General features: G+C 43.8%; 1 protein-coding gene across 1 annotated transcript in view; it reads right to left on the bottom strand.

The window, feature by feature from the left end:
* Window positions 1-20,073, bottom strand: part of whrna (whirlin a) — a 123,842-nt gene extending 103,769 nt beyond the window's left edge. Inside the window, 2 exon segments of the mRNA XM_076079911.1 lie at window positions 19,235-20,047; window positions 20,050-20,073. Coding sequence (XP_075936026.1) covers window positions 19,235-20,047; window positions 20,050-20,073 — 837 coding nt within the window.
* Between the last annotated feature and the right edge of the window lie 450 nt (window positions 20,074-20,523).

The raw sequence follows: 20,523 nt of genomic DNA, 5'->3' as shown, positions 1-20,523 counted from the left end.
GTGATGTGTTTTTGATAAATAATGCAGGAGAGACACCTCATTATGTGTTAAAAGGACTGCTAACCTTGATATACATGTGTCTTTGCCCTTAATTCATGTTTTTAAATTGTTATTGAAGGACGCAATTCACGTTTACATCTAGTGCTGAAAAATCCTCTTGTCCATTAGTAGCTGCATGCTTCCTTCTGCAAGGGGATACAGTTGGCAGGTGTAGTTTGGTAGAAAGAAAATAGTTCCTACATGAAACTGCACACAACAAGGTCTGTGGATTACTGGGGATAACCCGGGTCATGATTTCTGAAAAGAAACATTGCTGTTGAGTTTTTCCTCATGTGTTTTGCAGACATCTCTATGGCCGATATCTCCAAAACCAAGCAAGTCACGCCAAAACAACTTATCACGCAGGTTAGCGCATGGGGACGTAGAATCAATAGTACAAAAGCACAAGCTGTTTTTTGGCTTCACGTGATTGGACCAGCTTTCTCTCGGTACGTGTCAATCAGTGTGGACGCCCACATGTGCGTGCATGGCCACAGTTTATACAGGGCCGAGGCAGAAAGGGTGTAATGGGCAGTGAATAGCGTAACTGCTCTACTGGGGGAGCCAATGATCGGAGGTCCAATGAGCTATTATCAGAGCCTCCATGAGAGCAATTGCTCCCATGAAACCTGCTCGAACAGAGAAAGAGAGATGACAGAAGGCCCCGGCCTCTTGCAGCCTGATGGGCTCTCCAGACAAGCAGGCGCTAATGGTAGACGGCGGAGGTCAAAGCAGAATATCAAGCGTTGATGCATTTAAACCGCAGGCAAAAGAGACATCAAGTTGCTTTCATAACGCTCCGACTGACCGCCGGAGACGCAAATGAGAAAATGTCCCAAAGAGACAGAAGCAGAATGACCAGTCATGAAGATTTTGGGTATTGACTATGGTGAGAGTGTACTGTAAGTGCAGTGTTTTTCCATGTGTGTGTGCCTGTCTGGTTAAGGTGTGATAACTCTTGGGGAGCTGATAGCCTTGGGCTTGGAGAGTGAAGGTAATAAAACATAAGAGTGCTCACCCAGATCCGAGAGCAACACCATAGAGACTGTTACAGCTCCCCAACACTTGACCTGTCCTGAACCAGAACTTGACTCCCTCACCTACACACACGAGAGCGCAAACACATACACACACTTACAACATCTGCACAAACACACTGCTCCAGGACTGCAGGTACGCTCTAGTCTGCTGACTAACCTTTAAAATATACACACACACACACACACACACACACACACACACACACACACACACACACACACACACACACACACACACACACACACACACACACACACACACACACACACACACACACACACACACACACACACACACACACACACACACACACACACACACACACACACACACTTGGGGTTAACGGGGTGACAAGCTGAGGGAAAGGCCTGCATTACAACCTCACCGTGTTACCCTGAAAGGACTAAAGGCAGAAACAAGACAGTTTGTGCTTCTTCTAAAATAGAAGCAATGCAAGTCAAGAATTGTAAAAACCTTGGGAGAGGAACACACTGTGTTATCCTGGTGGAAACAATGAGAGCTTTACCCTTTTGTTTAAAGATCAATTAGAGCTACGCCATGTTTAAAACTAGGGTTGGTAATCTTGAGAAACCAGCAAGAGTACGCTTGATTAAAAAAATCATCCAATTAAAAAAAAAAACAGCCCAGTGATGCCAACTCTTTTCCAATGAAAGTAGCCAGCAGCAGTAGCGCCAAAGGCTGCTAACTCTAGCAAGAGAATCGCCAGTCAGCGACAATGACAGCCCGTCCCTTCAGGTCTCCGAACTGGACCGGCTTATTATAGTCCTGCTAGAGCTACTGATTGTTTTTCTTTTTCTTGTAAGAACATTTGAATATTGATTGCTGTCGGAAAGTAATGAGAATTTCAACAATACAACAAAAAATTAGCTTTTGAAGAAGATTACCCGAACTTTAAGGTTCCCTGTTTTTGTTCATTACCCGTTTTTTCCAAGCAAATTTGTGGATTCTGTTTTGTTTTTCCCTTGGTGTTTAGGTCCCCGCACACCCAAAAGTTGTTTCCTGCTGCTTGCTTCAGTTGACAGTAACAGAGGCATGTTTAAAGATGATGAGCAGGGTAGAATAGGTCCATTCAAAACATGGCATCTTGGTTCTGATCATTTTACTCAATAAAAACGGTTTTCAGAACCAGCAGATGCAGAATATATGTGATACAGTCATACCTAAGTTGGTTCGTATTTCTCTATATTGAATTGGTACCAAAAGGATTAGTCTATATGAATGAATCGATTGACTGTTTGCTAAGCCCCGCCCCCTGCTGCTACTCCGTCAAGCTGTCAGAGCTACCATGGAGCCCACACTGTCACTAACTGCACTCGCTGAAGAAAGTTTAGAGAACCTTTGGTAAAAGTGGGGAGAAAAAGAAGCAGAAAGAAGCAGACAGATGGGTCTACTATATTCTATGAAGGATATATTCAGGTCAAACTCATTCAGCAGCAAGAACAGGTTAAAAAAAGATAAATAATAGAAGCTAAGTTAAAAAGGACAAGTTGATTGGACAACTTGAAGGGAAAAAAGCACGAGTTTCATGAAAGCCTTGAATGGTCTATTGACCTATTGTGTTGCATGCTCAGTAACATACTGTTCTCTCTCTTTCACTGAATTCTCTCCTATTTCGCTACGACATTAATCAAATCAGTAGAGGACACAGAGGACTGAACAGGACACTGGTGATAATTGTGTATTGGATTCTGACAAACACACCAGCTGTGGACAAATGAAAAGGTCCGACTCAATCCCTTTTCCCTCCCCCCCTTTCCTCCCCTCCTTCTCATCCCTCTGGTTTCTCTTTTTCCACTCTGCTCAATCCATCACCACAATCCGTTAATACAAACACAACTCGAGCAGAAACAACCCAGAGATAAAATAATCATCCCCCTTAACATGGAGTCAATTATCCGTGCGCGGCTGGTTTTAAGTCTTTAAACATGGCACATTGTCGGGAATCATAGTCTGTGCCGAGTCGGAACTTATCACGACCGCAGCAGCTTAGTTTGACCCTGGCAATATCAGGAGAGTTAATGCTCCTCATATTGCTGCTGGAACCAACCGGGACAGAGGCTATCAGACATCAAAGTCTGATAGCCTGACAGAGGACATGCTAGAGATACGAGGCTTCACCCCAGATGGTGTTACAGTATAAGGGTGAATTATGTGATGCCACCGGTATTGTCCTTCAGTCTTCAATCTTCGCGATCATCCCCTTCTCTCAGTATAAAGGGCTCTGTATCGCAGCGAGATTAGCCTCAACTACCATGTTTTAAAAAAGGGAGAAGAAGATGTGGATTTTGTACGAATAACTACCTTCAGGAATGTTATGCAACTTTTAAACTCAACTTAATTTAAACAAAATCCAAATACATAAGGGTTGATCGCAGCAATATGCCGATGCTGTGTCTACACTAATACAAATAAAAGAAGTACGACAGGGTAGTTATCCAGAAATTCTGTTTCCATTAATAAACTACCATTAATGTCTTTTTTTTTTAATCGATATTCCAAGATTTACACCCCAGGCAAGCATGGGAAATGTTCTGAAAACATTTAGGTGTTTTTATTCATTTCTGGCATTTCCTTTTTTTATATGTAAATGCTTTCGACACAAGGCTTTAAAAAAAGCTCTCTATGGTCTACTGTAGTATCCCCCCCCCCCATTGTAGCAATCCACAGACAGAAGGGAAGAGACAGGGAAGCAGAGAGAGAGACAGAGAGAGAGACAGAGAGAGAGAGAGAGAGAGAGAGAGCGAGCGAGAGAGAGAGCGAGAGCGAGCGAGAGAGAGAGCGAGAGAGAGAGCGAGAGCGAGCGAGAGCGAGCGAGAGCGAGCGAGAGAGAGAGCGAGAGAGAGAGCGAGCGAGCGAGAGAGCGAGCGAGCGAGAGAGAGCGAGCGAGAGAGAGAAAAAGATGTTGTGATGAACAAATGTATTCTTTGATTTTGAAACAGCAGCCTTGATCCTTGATCCATCCCTCCAGGAGCCTGAATTGGCTTCTGTCGGCAAAGACATTATTACTCCATCATGTTTTCAAGTGTGGCTTTGAGGCTAGACGGAGACCTTTCTCCCTCAGAGAAAATGAGTTATCGTTCACACAAAAGATAAAAGATAACTGTAACACTTTGCGAGACATTGGAAGTGGTTCATGTCACAAACAATCGGTCTGACCGCAAAGCGGTTGCGCAACCACACACAGATGTTGGATCTGGCTGCCTCTGGAACAGTTAGCCGGGACTCAGCACCAGCTGAACGGACGGACCACAGCACAACAAAAAACATCCTCACCAGCCATCAACCCTCACACTAATGGACACGGGAGTACACTACATTGCATCAGCCCTCAATACATCACAAGAATGCACACCCATCTGCAGTGTGTTTACTCTGTGTCAGTGTTTTTGTGCATCTTTCTTTGAAGAACACGTAGAAGCCTTCTGTCTGCATTCTACATGTGCAGGTGTACACGCTCAGATCACCGGCAGTGACTGACAGACACGGAGAGAAAAGACATAAAGAGACGGAGAAAGTGAGCGAGCGGAGCTAAAGCCGGAGACGGAGAGCGAGAGTAATTTGTTAAAATGGCCGCAGAGAATAGGTGGAAATGTTGAAAGAAAGTTGAGTCAGCCTACAAATGGCTCTGCCTCCTTTCTTTCTCTACGCTTTGATCATTTTCCACAACTCCAGGGTTAATGGATTGCTGCGCTCTGAGGGAAGCCAAAGGTTTTAGGATTGGACAATGTCATTTAAAAAAAAGAAAGAAACATGTCTCACGTACGTTTATAAAGCCACATTTATTTTAATATCACATTTTCTTTTGATGAGATCATCAGTGGATAATTAACAGAACAATTGTGTTGATCTATGAAATATGGCGATCAATTCTAAATACTTTTTAGTATTTTTTTGGGTGACGGATGGCTGTAAACACTACAACACACTGGAACCCTAGTCCTCTGTATGAATGCTAAATTACCACACCGAGCGATAAGTACCAAAGTGCACCAATAAAGCAGACATGTACTCCCAGCGAGGCGGTAACGCTCTCTCTTCTTAAATTATGCAAACTCGGGAACACTCGACGGGCTCTGCTGCCCATCACGTACCTCCAGCCAACATGAGTACATGGTAATGTACATTACGTGCATCACTTCTGCTTGGAATCATCCCCTTATCAAATAATTGCATGCATTACTTAAAAATGTGCAACCCACCGCGACAGAGTTCTGCTTTCTTCCCACCTCCTAAACCACATTCTCTATTCCTTTTTTCACTATTCCTCAGGTTTGTGCATTTCTTTCCTGCTGAAAGAGTGTCAGACAGCAGATGGTATGGAAGACGGAGGTGTGTGTGTGTGCTTGTGTGTGTGTGTGTGTGTGTGTGCGCGTGTGTGTGTGTGTGTGTGTCGGTAGGAGATAGGAGATAGGTAAGGCAGCTCCACAGTATCGGATGACCTGCAGGGCTCCTCTCCTCTCCCAATCATAAAAGAGACATCTGGGCCGGCAAACGGATCGCTGCTGGTCAGCGCTCTTTGTGTTGGGAAGGCTATAATATAATCTGCCAGACAAACAAAAGAAGATTTAGTGTGCTGCTGGTGGTCACTGTCTCAATATGTTAGTGATTAAACCCATATTATAAAGATCTCCATCACACCGTTGGGATTTAAAAACAACCCTGTGTCTCTCCTCTGAGGACTCCCAGTATTAGAACTCCGCTCCGGCTCTGATAACTCACACATCAGAGGACTTCACAACCTCCCAGGAAGTCTTTTTCTCAGGGAGGAGATTATTTAATCGTGGCTCCTTGTGCTTACGTCACCCTTTTAAATCCATTTTCCTCCTCCTCCTCCTCCTCCTCCTCCTCCTGAATGTGTGTAAGTGTGAGTGTGTGAGTCTCTACCAAGAGCAGCAGAACGTACGAGCCGCTGAGGAAACCACAGAGCTTCAAACACAGCACATCTTACAATAACCAAGCCTGGTAAGACGACCAATATCTGTGCAATAAAAAGGTTCATTGGGGAGCAGATACAATCTCACCATTTCTACATTTTTAGGAATAAAATATGTGACACTAAACCTCTCAATAAATAATTACAAGGGTTCTATGAATATTACAGTGTGACGGTAATAAATGCAAATTCCACAGTTCTGATTGCATTTAAAAAGTGAACTTGTTTTACATATGCATATGGTGGTGTTTTCTTTATACTATGACAGCTTTCTGGAATTAGATATATTTTTAATTCTCAATATATTAACCTTAGGACAAATAGCCTATCACACTGCGAAGGCCGTGCGTGGTCATATATAAGTGAAGTTACAGCTTACTCTGTCATTCAGTGAGCCGATTAAAGATGAGATGAGACACAGGAGCAGCTCAGGAGGTGACAGCGACCGATCGATCGCACAGGTGACAGCTTCTCCACGATGCTTCCAATCATAGACATCGATCTGAAGTGTGGAAAAACTCAACTGCACTGAGCCGAATACAACAAATATACCTGTATGCCCTGTGAACAGTAGGTTTTCCTATAGCTATCATATATATTGTACACATCTCTGCCTGTGCCCGGCTCCTAATTATACGTGTCAAGGAGCAACAGACAAAGTAACAATGAACCGTCTAAACCTTCATTGATATTCAGAGCAGACCTCCTGTAGTCTCACAATGGTTGAGACGGAGCCTCAAGAAAACAACAACAACAACTACAAGCTCAGTCCAACCACAAGTCTCGAGGGCATCAATGAAACGCCTTCATCTATCATCACGGACAAAACTCAACTTTAACTATTCCTTCACTCTAAATAATGTCTTGTTTTCGTTGTCTTCTTTCTTACATTCCACTCTTTATAGCACATACTAATTCAATAGCATATCTCAGGTTAAGATCATTTAGTCGACTATGTCAAGGTTTATGATGCTGCCTGCTGGTACAATGGACTATTACACAATATTACAAATAGGGATTTACAGATTATGAGATTGCAATGTAGCTACGTAAAAAAATAAGGAAAATTATTTTTGTGAAGCTAATTGTGTCAAAAAAAGCTGATTCCATCCATTTCTTTGTGGCAGTGGCCTGTTGTGTTGCATATTATAGCTGTATCACAATAACAATGCAATATTTTTTTCCTACTATGGCAAAGGCATGACCCGCCCTACTCCACCTCTGATTGGTTCACCCTGACATACTTACCCTTACCCTAACCAATCCAACTTATGCAGGCAACAAGTGCTATGTAGTCAGAGGCAGAGTTATTTTGGTTGATAGCTTAGAGGTACCGAGTACCAATACCCAGCACTAGTTCTACTACAGGGCTGTTGTGTTAGACTTTAACAGTTTTTGATGGGTGTACTAATAAACTGACAATTGATTGTGTTTCAATAAACTCAGTGGTCTCACCACGGGCCCTCAATAACAACATTTGATGTCTGTGAAACTTCCAAGCACCCAAGGGTCTAATAGAATAAATAATTTCCTGCCTACACACAGAAGTGAACAGAGACGGAGGGATTCAGCTCATTGACCGGATATTAACGACTGCTTCCGGTGATCTGGTGCTGTGGAGACCAGGTGATAGATTGGGGACGCCTTCGCTGTTAACTGAAGCATTCGGCGGCTCCATTGTAAAGCAATTAGACCGTTACAATAGAGTCACTTTGGCAGCAGATCTGTCTGAGGGACCCCAGGTGGGCCAACCAGAGGAGAATAGAAACGCTGCCTTTCAATGGACATATGGATGAGATATTTGACACAAAAGGACCGGAAAGAGGAGAAGTGTTCCCGATTTAGTGCCAGGAAAAGGCTCACAGAGTGAACTGAATGTGTGTTTCTATGTGCACATGTGTGAGCTTGCATTAATACTGTATACGGGACATGTATACTAACAAAAGTTTAAAAAAGCCATTGTGATAGGGGTCCCCCCCCAAGAAAACCTTTCAGGATTTTGACTTAAAACTATAAGATTGTACATCATTTTGTGCTATTATTACAATAACGCCCAAAAGGCTTTAAGACAAACCTTGCTAACATTGCTAAACATTTAACTTTTCTGGCAATGTTTGTCCTGTAAAATCATATTCTGTTAATCAAAAGAGCAGATTCAGAACATTTAATTTATTATAATTGCTCATAAATAAACAAAAGCACCCTACAGGCTGTGGGTCGGCTCGTTCTGATGCCCGCCACATTGTTTTCATGTTCATATGGTTTATGAGCCATTATGAATCACCCAGATAACCTGATATGGAGAGGGCTGAGGAGGGTACCGGCAGCTTGTGAGAAGCCCCAAAATGTATTAGGTGCTGGTACTGGTCAATAGTGAGTACCAGCCCACTTCGTATACAAGAATTGAGTGAAAGCAAAAAGGTATAAAGCTATCATCTTTATCACCTTTAGTCTAGACAACTAAAGGTGAGCGTGTGGGTCAACGTAAAGGAGGCACAGAACAGCTGGATACAACGTCAACAAGTGTGAAATGATATCTTAAATATGCTGAACATGACATCGTGCATGACTCCTCTCAGTGTGTTTCCATCATCTCCCACACAGTCTTGACATCAACCCTCCAACGCCAGTAAACATTTCAATATTCATCAGTGTAGCACACCACGCCGGTTTCAAAATGGCCTCCGCCCACTTAATTAAAGCAATTCATGAATATTTCACATTATAATCACCAAGAGGAATACAGCTGAGGTGCTACATGAATCTTTGAGGCGTTGCATTTACTGGAAGGGCTGGACGATATGGTTGAAATCATTATTATTATTATTATTATTATTATTATTAGTGTGCGTGCATCCGTGAGTTATTGTGCACCTCTGTGTCTGTCCACAGCTAATCTTGCATTCTGCTGCAACAACCTGTAAAATATGCTGGGTGCCCCGTTATGGCGGCATGCTCAAGGACCTTGTGTGGTTGCGGTGACTCACACTCTTAAAACACCTATTGTTGGCAGTTTGCCTACTGACTCCTCGCTCAACACTCCTGACTGTCCACTGGCCGGCATGGGGCCGCGTGTGGTAACACAGCTGAGGGCTTTGCATCTTTATGCGTCGTTTGGTCCATCCATCCCGTTTCTGATTCCTTTCCCATCTGCCAACTCCCCATCCTGCAGCCAACGCATCTAACCAGCACTAAAATCTCTTCTTCCCTCCTGATTAAAAGCTTGAGAGAGTTTCACTCCTCCACCTTCAGTCCTCACTAACAGAACTCTCACTTTCTGTGAGTAAGAAATATGGTCTCAAATATAGAGGGGCCGATGTGGGTAAAGGACGGGGGGAAGAAAGGCATTCAGTCTAAAGTCTCTTTCACAAATAGTTCCCGGTATGTTACTAGAATATCCTTTCAGACACCGCTAGTGATTTTCACTATTCATACATGCACTACATCCAGGAACATTGCCGTCCTGTGCCTTTTCACACATGCCGCAGCAATGCCGGAATAGATGGGGCAAGGGACGGTCCGGCCGATGGCGGTAATGCAACACTTATGCATACCAACCGACATAAGAACTCAACAGAGGAAGATTATCGTGCAAGGCCAGATGTGCGTGTTTGTGGCTGAAGACGTCTCCTGATATTTTCAGGAACATGGCCACAGAGGAACTGTTAGTAGTTGACAAGTTTGCAGAAATGCTTAATCAAAAACAAGTTGCAGATTCAAGTAGGTCAACAGCGTGGTCTTGTGACCGGTTAACTCGATCTATGTTTAAGTGTCTTCAGTCAGAAGGAAGTAACCCTTTACGTACATGTTCCTGTAATGTTACTGCTGTCATTCATAACACATCAGTATTTCCCCTGAAATGTAATCAGGTCTTGAGGTGGGAAATCGGCGGTGCAGATTCCCCTGAATACGGATCCCTGCTCCCATTCACACACGACCCATGCAGGAAATGTTTCTGAACAATCCAGGGATAGGATGCGTGTGCGAAAGGCACTTACGTTTTGGTTAAATCTGTGGGTGAGGGAGAGTTAAGGCATGTGCAAACATTCAATCAATGTGGGTTGGATAAATGTTTGGACAATGAAGGAGAGCCTCCAGCTGTGCTGTGTGAATATGGTAATTCTGAGATGGTGTTTTAAACTGCAGTAAACACAACAGAGAAAGGGAGGCATTGTTTCGGGTAGAGTCAAACTTATGGATTTCTTCTTCTCTTAAAACTTTTGGCCGACATGAGAACCGTTAGCGGATGGAAAAGGCAAATGTCCAGCGTCTCACAGCACAGGGCTGCAGTTTATGGAAACTTCCTTCTGTCCTTGAGGCAGAGAGTTCGAGCTGCCAAAGATTTAAGAAGAATGAGCACTGACCCTTCAAACTTCAGCCATGACTGGTTTCATACTCATACCGCCACAACTGGAGGCCGGCCAGAACAAGCCGATGGCCAAATAACTGTTGGCCAATAGAGTGGAGAGGTGCAAAGTGTCTTGCTCAAGGGCACCACGAGGATAGTTTTTTTTGAAGTGCAGTAATAGCCTTTTACTTTGTCAAATTAGAGATTCCAGGCTGGTCCAACAATGCAATCTGGTCTTCTCTATTATAAGCTGCTGTTGCCCAAGTTGAATAATAAGCATTTTAACGGTCCAATTTTCCAGTTCACTGCATTATAACAAAATATTCAGTTCATGATTTTGTCAAAGTTCTACCAAATCAGCACTGTTCACAAGTGAGATCCAAAGCAGGGGCTGGCTAGGAGGAAGTGTGGGGACTTGGACAGTGAGTGTTTGAATTATTAATTTAAGGACTTTTCTTCTTTTTAAAGATTTATTATAGAAATAGACAGACAGGAAATGAGAGAGCTATCAGGATGCCCCTTGCATAACTTTTCGAAACAAATGCTTCACATTACATGTAAAATGTTGCACTAATGTTTAAAAATATCTATATAAAAATCATAATACAGCAGTCACTAGCTTCAGCCACACGAAGATCACTGGGGCCTCAGCTGTGCACGGAGAGAAGCAAACTGTTATTCATCAACACTTGTCCACGTGAATCTGTTGACTGTCAGTCAACATAAACAGGAAGGAAATTAGCAGTGACAACAAAACTAACCATACACTGGTTCCCTCACTGGGAAAACTGTAGTACCTGTAAAGTCCGTAAATCATATATATATATTTTTTTTTATATTTCAGGGAAAACTGACTAAGCATCGTTGTGCTTTCTGTCTCTGCAGCACTGAAAATGAATTCTCATTAACACTGCCAATGGTAATATAATAAATAAACCCTGTGTGAGCTAAAGCAACAAGAAAGGTTGCTAATGTTGCCCCACAAATCTTTTCAACCTAAAACATTGGAAAGCGAACCAAAGCTCTCTTCATTTCATCATGAATTTCATCATCGTGAAGCCCGTACAGCACACTTGAAAGAGATGTAGCCGTCACAAGACCGAGGTGACATTTTCTCTAACAGCTGCTGCATTCTCCTAGCCACTTAGAAGGTGAACCTTCCATACAAATCAGGGCACAGCAAGCGCACCGTGATTTGTATACACATAAAGTATTTGTACGCGCGCACTCATTCGCCAATGAAAGAAGTGTGTCTTGCGATATAAAATGCCATCTGTACTGGATGAAACTGGCAGAAATCTATTAATCATTTTGTTGAAGGTTTGTTAAGCAAGCCAGCATTTAACACCGTCCTTGATCAGAGTGTCTTCTTGCTCATGGGCACGTTAGCAGTCGTTTGTTCGGGCTGAAAATGAGGAGAGAAGCAAAATAATTCACTCCTGCTGTGATTTCACCAAAATGACACGTGTGCGCTTTTACTGTGGCGTTGTCAAACCTTCAGGGCGCCTTTAGGCAACAATCAGCCTCATGTTTACAAGAGAGACGCCTTCGGTGATACTGCTACTCAGCGCTATGTTCAGTGCATCTTCACGTTGCTCTGCTGCTACCACACACGACATGTGGTCTGAGCTGGAACCGCTGCAGAGTCAGAGGTCAGAACTCAGTTCAACAAAGCAATTCATTTATAAAAATAGAATATATAGAAAAATACAAAAACATGTTTTTTTCATTTTTCACAAGACTACTATACTGGCCCAAATATAAGACATTATAAAACAACACCCCTCCGCTTTTGTAGAAAAACCTTTTGAAGTTTTGAAGATACGAAACACTTTTTGGAAAGTTTCCCACAGTTACTAGAGTCCTCATCCTTCAACTGACATGAAGGACTTTCATCAAGGCAGAATGGAAATCCTGCATTTGCGTTGCCTGTTGTCAGTCACATACAGTATTCACAAGCTCTCCCGTCTGCCTCTGCAAACGTTTCCTCCGACTGTTTTGCCTTTTCCTCAGCTTTTAGCCTCATCATGACATTCTGCGAGAGCGGTAATTCTTGCCAGCTTGACGGATGATTCAGTCCCCGGTGCGTCTCTGCGGTAAAGACGTCAGGGGACACTTTGACTCGCTCTCACTCATCTGGAATTTATTTCCTCGGTGGTATAGAAAAACATGTTACACAAGCCGTCAGAAGCTCCCGCAGGTTAAACTAGGCTAACTCGTTCTAACACTTCCTCGAATACAACACAACAAACACAATTTCCAGAAAAAAAAGGTTGCCTTATATTCCGGCCAATAGAGCAACTCCCTTTCTCTGTTTAAGCTTCAACATCCTGTTTCAAAAGGAACCATATGAAGGAAGCAAAGATGCCACTGCATGGGGTCCTTTAAGTTCAAATAATGCCTCAATTTCTGACCATTGTATAATAACATGCAAATGGATTCTGCTGCAGATGTGCAGCCATCTTCAGATAGAAATGTTGTGGATTTTTCTTTTTAGGTTTTGAGCTCAGTAACTGCAAAACCAACCTCCATCGCAAGCGCAGAATCAGCTCTGAGCTATGAATCAATTAATACCTTCCTCAAGTTTAACGAGATTTCTATCTGCCTCCCTCCATCTCATCAACACACTAACCATTAGCAGTCTGCAGTGCCGCTCAGCTCCCATTTCTCTGACTTGTAGCCAAGTCTTTGCATGTCAATGTGCCTGGCAGCTGCCCAGGTGTCGACCCAGCGAATTTAGCAAACCAGCCAATTTTTTTTTTTTTCTTCTTTTGTGTTAAATCGCCTCTCCTTCTGGTCCCTTTTGCAAGAAAGGTCACCGCTTCAACTGCCCAAAGACAGTTTTTCTCGGAATAATTACTTAAGACAAAAAGGAAGACAGGAAATCGTGTCGACCAATCTTGCGTGCGACTTATTTTCTGATTCCCTAGCCGTTTGTCTATGGGCCTTTGTTTCTCCCTCTCACACCCTCCTCAGACTTAAGACAAATCAGATTAAAAAAAAATAAATCACAGAGACAGGCAGTCTGTGGCCGACAGCGAGACAAGACTGCTTGTCTCAATGCTAGTGTGGCTCTAAAACAACACGATGTATGTCCCAACTCATCACGTCACATTCTCCTGACCGTCCAGCACAGGGAAGATGACGAGAAGACTAAATGCTGACAGGGGAGCTAACCTTGGCAGTGAGTCGAGGGACCGGGGCCAAGGCGGGCTCTTAGGAAGAGGACAGAGAGTTATACAGCTGTAAGCCCTTGACTCGTCCCCTGGGGTAAACAACAATCTATTGCTTTCAGAGGCCATCCCTGAACTCATCAGGCAACACAGGTTGGCTAAAGTGGAGCGGATTAGGCCTAAGTAGAGGCATACAGCGGGGAGGGGGGGGGGGGGGGGAACAGTGTGAATGAGTAGAAAATAAGTTGCATAGACGTATTTAAAGCCAGCCTTGTTGTGTGTGTAGGATTACTGATTTGTTATTTATGTGCGTGTGATGGTGGTAAAGCTTTGAGACTTCTATATAACAATTTGGGCTGAGCACAAGAGCAATACTGTAACTGATACACAACTCAATGTACACTTATTTTAAATGATAACGTAGGGATGTAGGCCTTTCAAATCTGCATTAATCCTTTTTTTTTGGCTCATACAACTCCAAACATAGCTGAAACAAACCGCTCTGACTGATTATCACTTGATGAAGATTTTACAGATGGCTTGCAATAGAAAGTGCCTGTTTACGCATCCAGCAGACATGGATCAACATTATCGTTCACGCGGAGTCACGTTTCGGTCCATCTGATGAACAGAAGTTCAATATTCACTCCTTTTTTACTAGTTAAGTCTCCACCCACTCTTGAGAAAAATATTTGACTCTTTGCCTGTTACATGTTGCACTTTCTTCCCGATCTAGTTGCTAGCTATGTCTGTCTGCTGTTTGGTGACAGTTGAGTACACGGTGGGTTTACCAGAGCTTGTTTGCTGATAAACGCTGCTGGAAACACGGTTGATGAGAGCTGTGAGACTGAAAGATCCCAAGCTTTGCGGCGCAGCAGAGTTGGGCGATAACTCTTTTCGGGTTCATCACTAGGACCACTTTCACAATACGCGCTGTCATTCGACTGCACTTTAATATAAAAACACTGACTGATGGAGCTTTGAGTTTGGATGCTCTGTGGGAGTTCAGTTCTCAGTCAGGGGACGAGATCAGATGTGGCGTCTCAACTGCATTCATCAAGAGCATCCAGACAGCAGCTCATTCAAAGGTGACATTTCATCGGTCACAATGTGCCAGACGCTTGAAGTCACTGAGCGGGTTTTTTTCAGATTGGCTGGTAGTTTGTAAAGTGGCAGTTCCCTTTAAGAATAAATAGTTAACAATAAATACGTGTTAAAATGACTTTAGCAAGAAACTTTGATGTATAGAATTATTGAACAAATGAATTGTATTCAGAATGCAAATATTCAATCATTTAAAAAGCTGCTAAATTCCAAATTCAGAGCATAAATATGAGTGAGGGACACGGCTCTCAACATGGAGATGGCTGACACCCTGGGACTCACGTGCACTAACATGCACTGAGCACAGAGAAACTCCAAGTACAACACAAACAGAGGGAGAGAGACTTCATTCTCTGCTCAAGTAGAAATGACTCCACCATATCTTTACATAGACAATAGTTGTTTAGAAAATATTAAAGTCTGGTATCTGCACCAGAATATGAAAGGGTGTTTGTACAACGTTTTGGCCGCACATCATGAGTTTGCAATGATGAGCTCACTCGTAGGTCTGGCAGAGTTTAGACAGCTAAAAGGAGTACGGTTGTAATAAACGCTTGTAATAGCATTCAGACTAAAATGAGGCGGCATTAAAATAACTGAGGTGAAGCATTAATAACCTCCAGAGACGGCTTCTCTCCTAGTTGGCTGCCTGTCAGACTAATAACAGCAGTATAGGCCAAGCAGCAGTGGTCGCAGTATAACTAGTGGTATTCATAGTTAGACATAAACCATAATCATTATGCATGGCCTAATAGTGGAATGAGAAGCAGAGCACGAAGTAAGGACTTGCTGACAATGACACAATAAAGAAAATGAAGAAAGAATGAAGATACATATATTATATAAGGAGCGTTTCACTCCCTCTCAGTCCTACAACCGACCCAACTCCTCACACAACAAATGATGTGCACTCTCTCAAAGAAACCTAGACAGCAACACTCTTCACTTACAGTACAGAAGCAGCATGCGATCGCCTTCAGTTCACAGATGGAGACCGTTTTAAATGTGGAGAGAATTGATTGTAGACACATGGATGGTTAATTCTGCAGTTAGTATTCTATCCAAAGCAGTCTGACATCACGTACAATATGAGGTGCAGAGGCGCTCTGCTGCAGTCTTTAGTCTGAAGAGCAGATCTGTAGACAATGACCTCATCACTTCAACATGCATCATCACTGTCACGTCAATAGAAAACTGAATTAACACATGGGGGATATGCATCTTCCTCAGAGACAGATAAAGCCCTTCAAGTTAGGGCTGCACAATTAATTGACTATTAATCATGATCACAATTTTGGTACCCCACAATTAAATGAACATGATCAACGGCAAAATTGACATTTAAAATAAGTGGGCCGTTCATAGAAATCTCTGCTGCATATCAAATAAAGCGCTTCCCAAACGGACAGCTATCCAACAGGGGCGATCCAGATGTTTTGGCTTCACTTTCGGGGGTGCACCCTACAGTGGCAGCCTGTGAACCTTGCTGAATGTAACAGTAAAACCATGAAAATGCATTTATCTAAAGAAGGTCCGACGTGGAGCCCCGACCATAAAGACACAACCAGAGGATCAGCGCCGTACGATAAGAGATAAATGTATCTATGTATACAGTAAATGTATCAAGGACATTGACACTGTGAAGCCTAAAATGTTTCTTAACCAACCCGTGAATCGAGGCTAAACCAGGGGGAACATGTTCTCATCTCTTGGTGTTAATCTAAAATCCTATAGGTGCAGTATTTGGGATTTACTTAAGGTAAGAGTTTGCCTCGTGGCTTAGCCCTGCATAAAGTGAATTACAAAAGGTCCACACCAGAGGAGATAAAAACACGGACAGCTTTTTCAAGATCAGTGAAGGTTAGAGAGGACTCAATTTGAGCTACATTATAATCCCCGGTTGTCGGCGGGAACAAACCAGTGACCTTTTAAACTACAGACATTCAATCACTATTCCAAAAAAGCAGTTTATAGATATCTGGCACTTTTTTGTGGCTTTGTGCAGGCGGTATTGCTTCCTCTCTTCTTTTTTTTTAACTGAGAAATAACTCCTCTCTCAATGTCACTGCCAATCAGGACTGCCTGAAAAAGACAAAATCAGAGTGGTGAACTATTTTCTTTTTCCCTGAGGTAAAAGCCTCATTGAGATTAAAATGTGATTCCCACAAGAGGCAGACTCTTAAAACCTCTTAATCTCGACGCCCCCAAATTTGGGGGCTCTCTGGCTCAGAACCCCTCAAACTCACATGCGGAAAATAGCATGATTGTTAGCCAGTAGTGTGGACACGGCCACTTTTTTTTCTTCGATGAACCAGCAACGTCTGGACAACAACATCATATAAGTCACTTATTATAAACTCCAAAGACAACTATAGGCTACTCATATAAGCAAAAGTATATCGTGGCATAAAAGCACCAAATCCGGGCCAGAAATCGGCGCTATGAGTACAGTAAATCAATGTTTGTACCCTCATGCTAACAGCTACCCAGTCATACAAAGCATGTAATAGCATTAGCACACGTGGCGGAACACGTAACTAACTTCTGTTTTACGATCCGTAGAAGCACTAAACAGTTGTGTGTGATCAAACGTACCTTCATGCTGCCCTCCGCCGAACAAAATCGTGGGTATGCGCCCAAGTTTTCTCAAAATATGGATAATAACGTCGCGGAATTTCCGTTCCAAAGCTGTAGTCATTGCTGCCAACTGCATACTGTTGACTTCCGACTTGTTTCCAGAATAAGAGCGGTCAAGGGGGCTTGGGCGAGTGGTCAGACTGCCTGCGACCGGAAATTTCCGCCGGGGTACACGCCTCACTTCTGGCAACTTTATTCTATGAAATCTTTTGACGATCACCACCAAATTTGGCATGAGTCTTCCTAAGCCTGTGACGCGTCTAAGGAGAGGTTGTTTTTGGAAATCGACCGAGGATAGGCTGAGATCCAGCCACACACACACACATGAAATGAGAAAATCCTACAGATGACAGCCAAAACTGGCTCTGATGATGTTATGAATATGAATATGATTCCTATTATCTGTATTTGGATGTATTGAATCATATGAGTGATAAAGAAAGTGAAATATATAGTTATATAGTGTATAAAAGTACAATGTAAGAGCTGCAACAGCTGGTTCGAAAATGATGCCTCGCCTGACTAAAACCTCTAATTCTTAACTTTATTCCACTTTATTCCACTTTAACCTTTTTTTAATAACTACTGATCAGTTATGCTATGACTTGGGAAAGATTCAGGGAGCTAGCTGCATTATTTCAATAACCTTTTATCACTGAAAGTGCATTTTTCCCAGGCGAGGCTGAATATTTTCACTTTCAGCTGTGTTATGTCTTATTTTCTATATTAACCAGCAACATATTCACAATATGACCTTTGTAAACTATGTCACAGGTGTTGTGATCTGATTATATCAACAAAAATTATTAAAATCGACCTTGTAGTTACAGAGCTATGGTCAGTTTTGTAGGGCTATGCTTTTTTTTTCGCTCAGAGACCTCAAAAACGGCTCCGAGCTTAAAAGGTTTAATTAAGAGACATATGCTATAAGAGAGTATATGTAACACCCAGTTAATACGCTTTCACTGGTATGCGTTTTTAAATATATCTAAAATGAAGTAAAATCACTGAATAAGGAGCAAAAGCATTGACCGTGAGTGTGATTTTCCAGATGGTTAAAAACTGACTGGAACCTTGTTGAACAACTGCATCCCTGTGATGACATGGGCAAATAGGTGTGAATGAGTGCAATCACAAAATTGATCAGAAAAGCATGACTTAAGTATTGAGTGAAGAAAGGAGGGGGGGGGGGGGGGGGGGGCGGTCAGGAGACAGAGAACAAAACGCAGAGATGAATTTTCAGCACCATGGACAGCTCATAAAACCAAGGACCTCACAAGGTTTCCTACTGAATCAATCTTCCCTGAACACAAATCAGACACGCTCCTTTATCGCCTCATTTGCTAATAGACGTTATTTACAGCCAGTGGCATTAACAACAGTGCACAAGGCTAAAGTTGTCCCAGTCCTTATTCTCAGTCTACAGCTTCAGAGCACTGGGGCCAACACTCAGCTTCTTCGACACACACACACACACACACACACACGCACACGCACGCACACACCCACACACACCAGCAGCTATTGAAGGTGTCAGGTTACACTCCTAGAGGTAGTGATCCCTGCAGGCCTACAGTTAACACTACAACACTACACCCAGTATAGTGTTGTAGTGTTAACTGTAGGCCTGTAATGTCTGTTGCACTACATTTCTTGCAGATCTAACAAATTGCCAAAACTGTTTCCAGCCAACAAAATCGATTCCCCTCAATAAATCGAAGCTTGTTAACTTCCAAGAGGTTAAGTTTAGACACAAACACATATGGGAATGCACAGGAGATGTAGCATCGTTAAGAGGACAAGACCGATGCAAATAGTTCCCATGACGGTAACATTCGTGCCAGTTCACTAATCTGCACCCTGTAATGACAGGATGAATGTGCATTCTGTAAGAGCTGCATGTGTGCAGGTTTAGTGAAACAATAATAATAAACTTACCTTCACTGCTTCGGCATGAGTGACTTTGTCGAAGACTTTGTCGTTGACTTTCATGATCTGGTCACCGATCCGGAGACCCTCTTTCTCCGCCAGGCTCCCGGGCTCCACCAGGGACACGTAGATACCGACCCCGTGCTCCGAGCCGCCGCGGATGCTGAAGCCCAGGCCCTCGTTGCTCTTGTGCCGCTTCATGGTGACCTGCCGGATCTCGCCCGGCGGCTCGTGGACAAAGTTCCTCCCGAGCAGCGGCACCAGGGGAGCTGTCCCCTCGCTGCTGGTGCTGAAGCTGTCCGGCGAGCCGCGCAACGCCACCTGAAAGTCGGGCGGGTTCGGCGAAAAATGCCCCGGGGGAGTCGGGCTGGCGCCGGGGAAGTCGCCCTGCGGGGGTTCGGCGTTGCCATTGCTTGTTGCGACTGAATCCGATTTTAAATAGAGGCCCTCCGAGGTGTACTGCTCGAAGAGAAGCTGGTCGGAGCGGGGGATGACCAACCGCAGCATGGGCAGAAGTTGCCGCTTGCTGGGCGCGTTGAGAATGACGTTGAGGGTCTGAACCAGGTCGTACACGTTGCGTTTGGAGTGGTAGACGTTGAGGCAGTGGATGAACTGCTCCCTCTCGAAGTCGTTGAGCAGGAGGTTGAGCGCGTTGTGCAGCTTCCTCACGTTGGCCGACAACGTCCGCGCGCTGGAGGCCACCGAGTTGGCCGAGGAGCTGAGCGACATGCGCTCCAGGTCGGTGCTGCTCATCCTGGCGGTGTGACCGGGACACGGCGCCACACTGATGCGGGTTAGAGTGCAGGCATTGCGGGCTGGCGGCGCGGGATTAGACCGGCGCTTGGCATCACGACCGCTGGAGGACGTCCACTCCGATTATATCCATGCTGTCTGGTTCTGACACATGATCCGCTTATTACTTGCAATTTGGGTGGACAGAGCGGTTAAAGGGGGAAACTTCAACGGGCAATTAAGTCAAACTAATTCGATGTCACAGTTGATACAAATTAATTATCACTTACCATGATTTAGATATCAGTAATTGGATTCTACAAACTTCCCATGCGAAAGGGTGCGTCAAGACTGGACATGCAACAGCCTCGCGGAAGACTCGTCCCGCTCCGTCAGAGAGCTTAGTAATGAGCCGCGTAAGGATCTCAGCCTGCGTGTCATTAGCCGCGGTGTTATTTTCCAGGAGGTCAGGTGGCTGCCGAGCCGCCGCTTCTCTGGTGTCCGCCTCCCTCGTCAACAGCTCCACGAGCAAGGCGGAATAAAACAACGCCAGAACTTAAAACGAT

Source organism: Anarhichas minor, unplaced genomic scaffold (genome assembly GCF_050575085.1).
Source record: "Anarhichas minor isolate MPS153535 unplaced genomic scaffold, ASM5057508v1 ptg000073l, whole genome shotgun sequence".
Taxonomy (NCBI): domain Eukaryota; kingdom Metazoa; phylum Chordata; class Actinopteri; order Perciformes; family Anarhichadidae; genus Anarhichas; species Anarhichas minor.
This window is presented reverse-complemented; position numbering and strand designations above follow the sequence as displayed.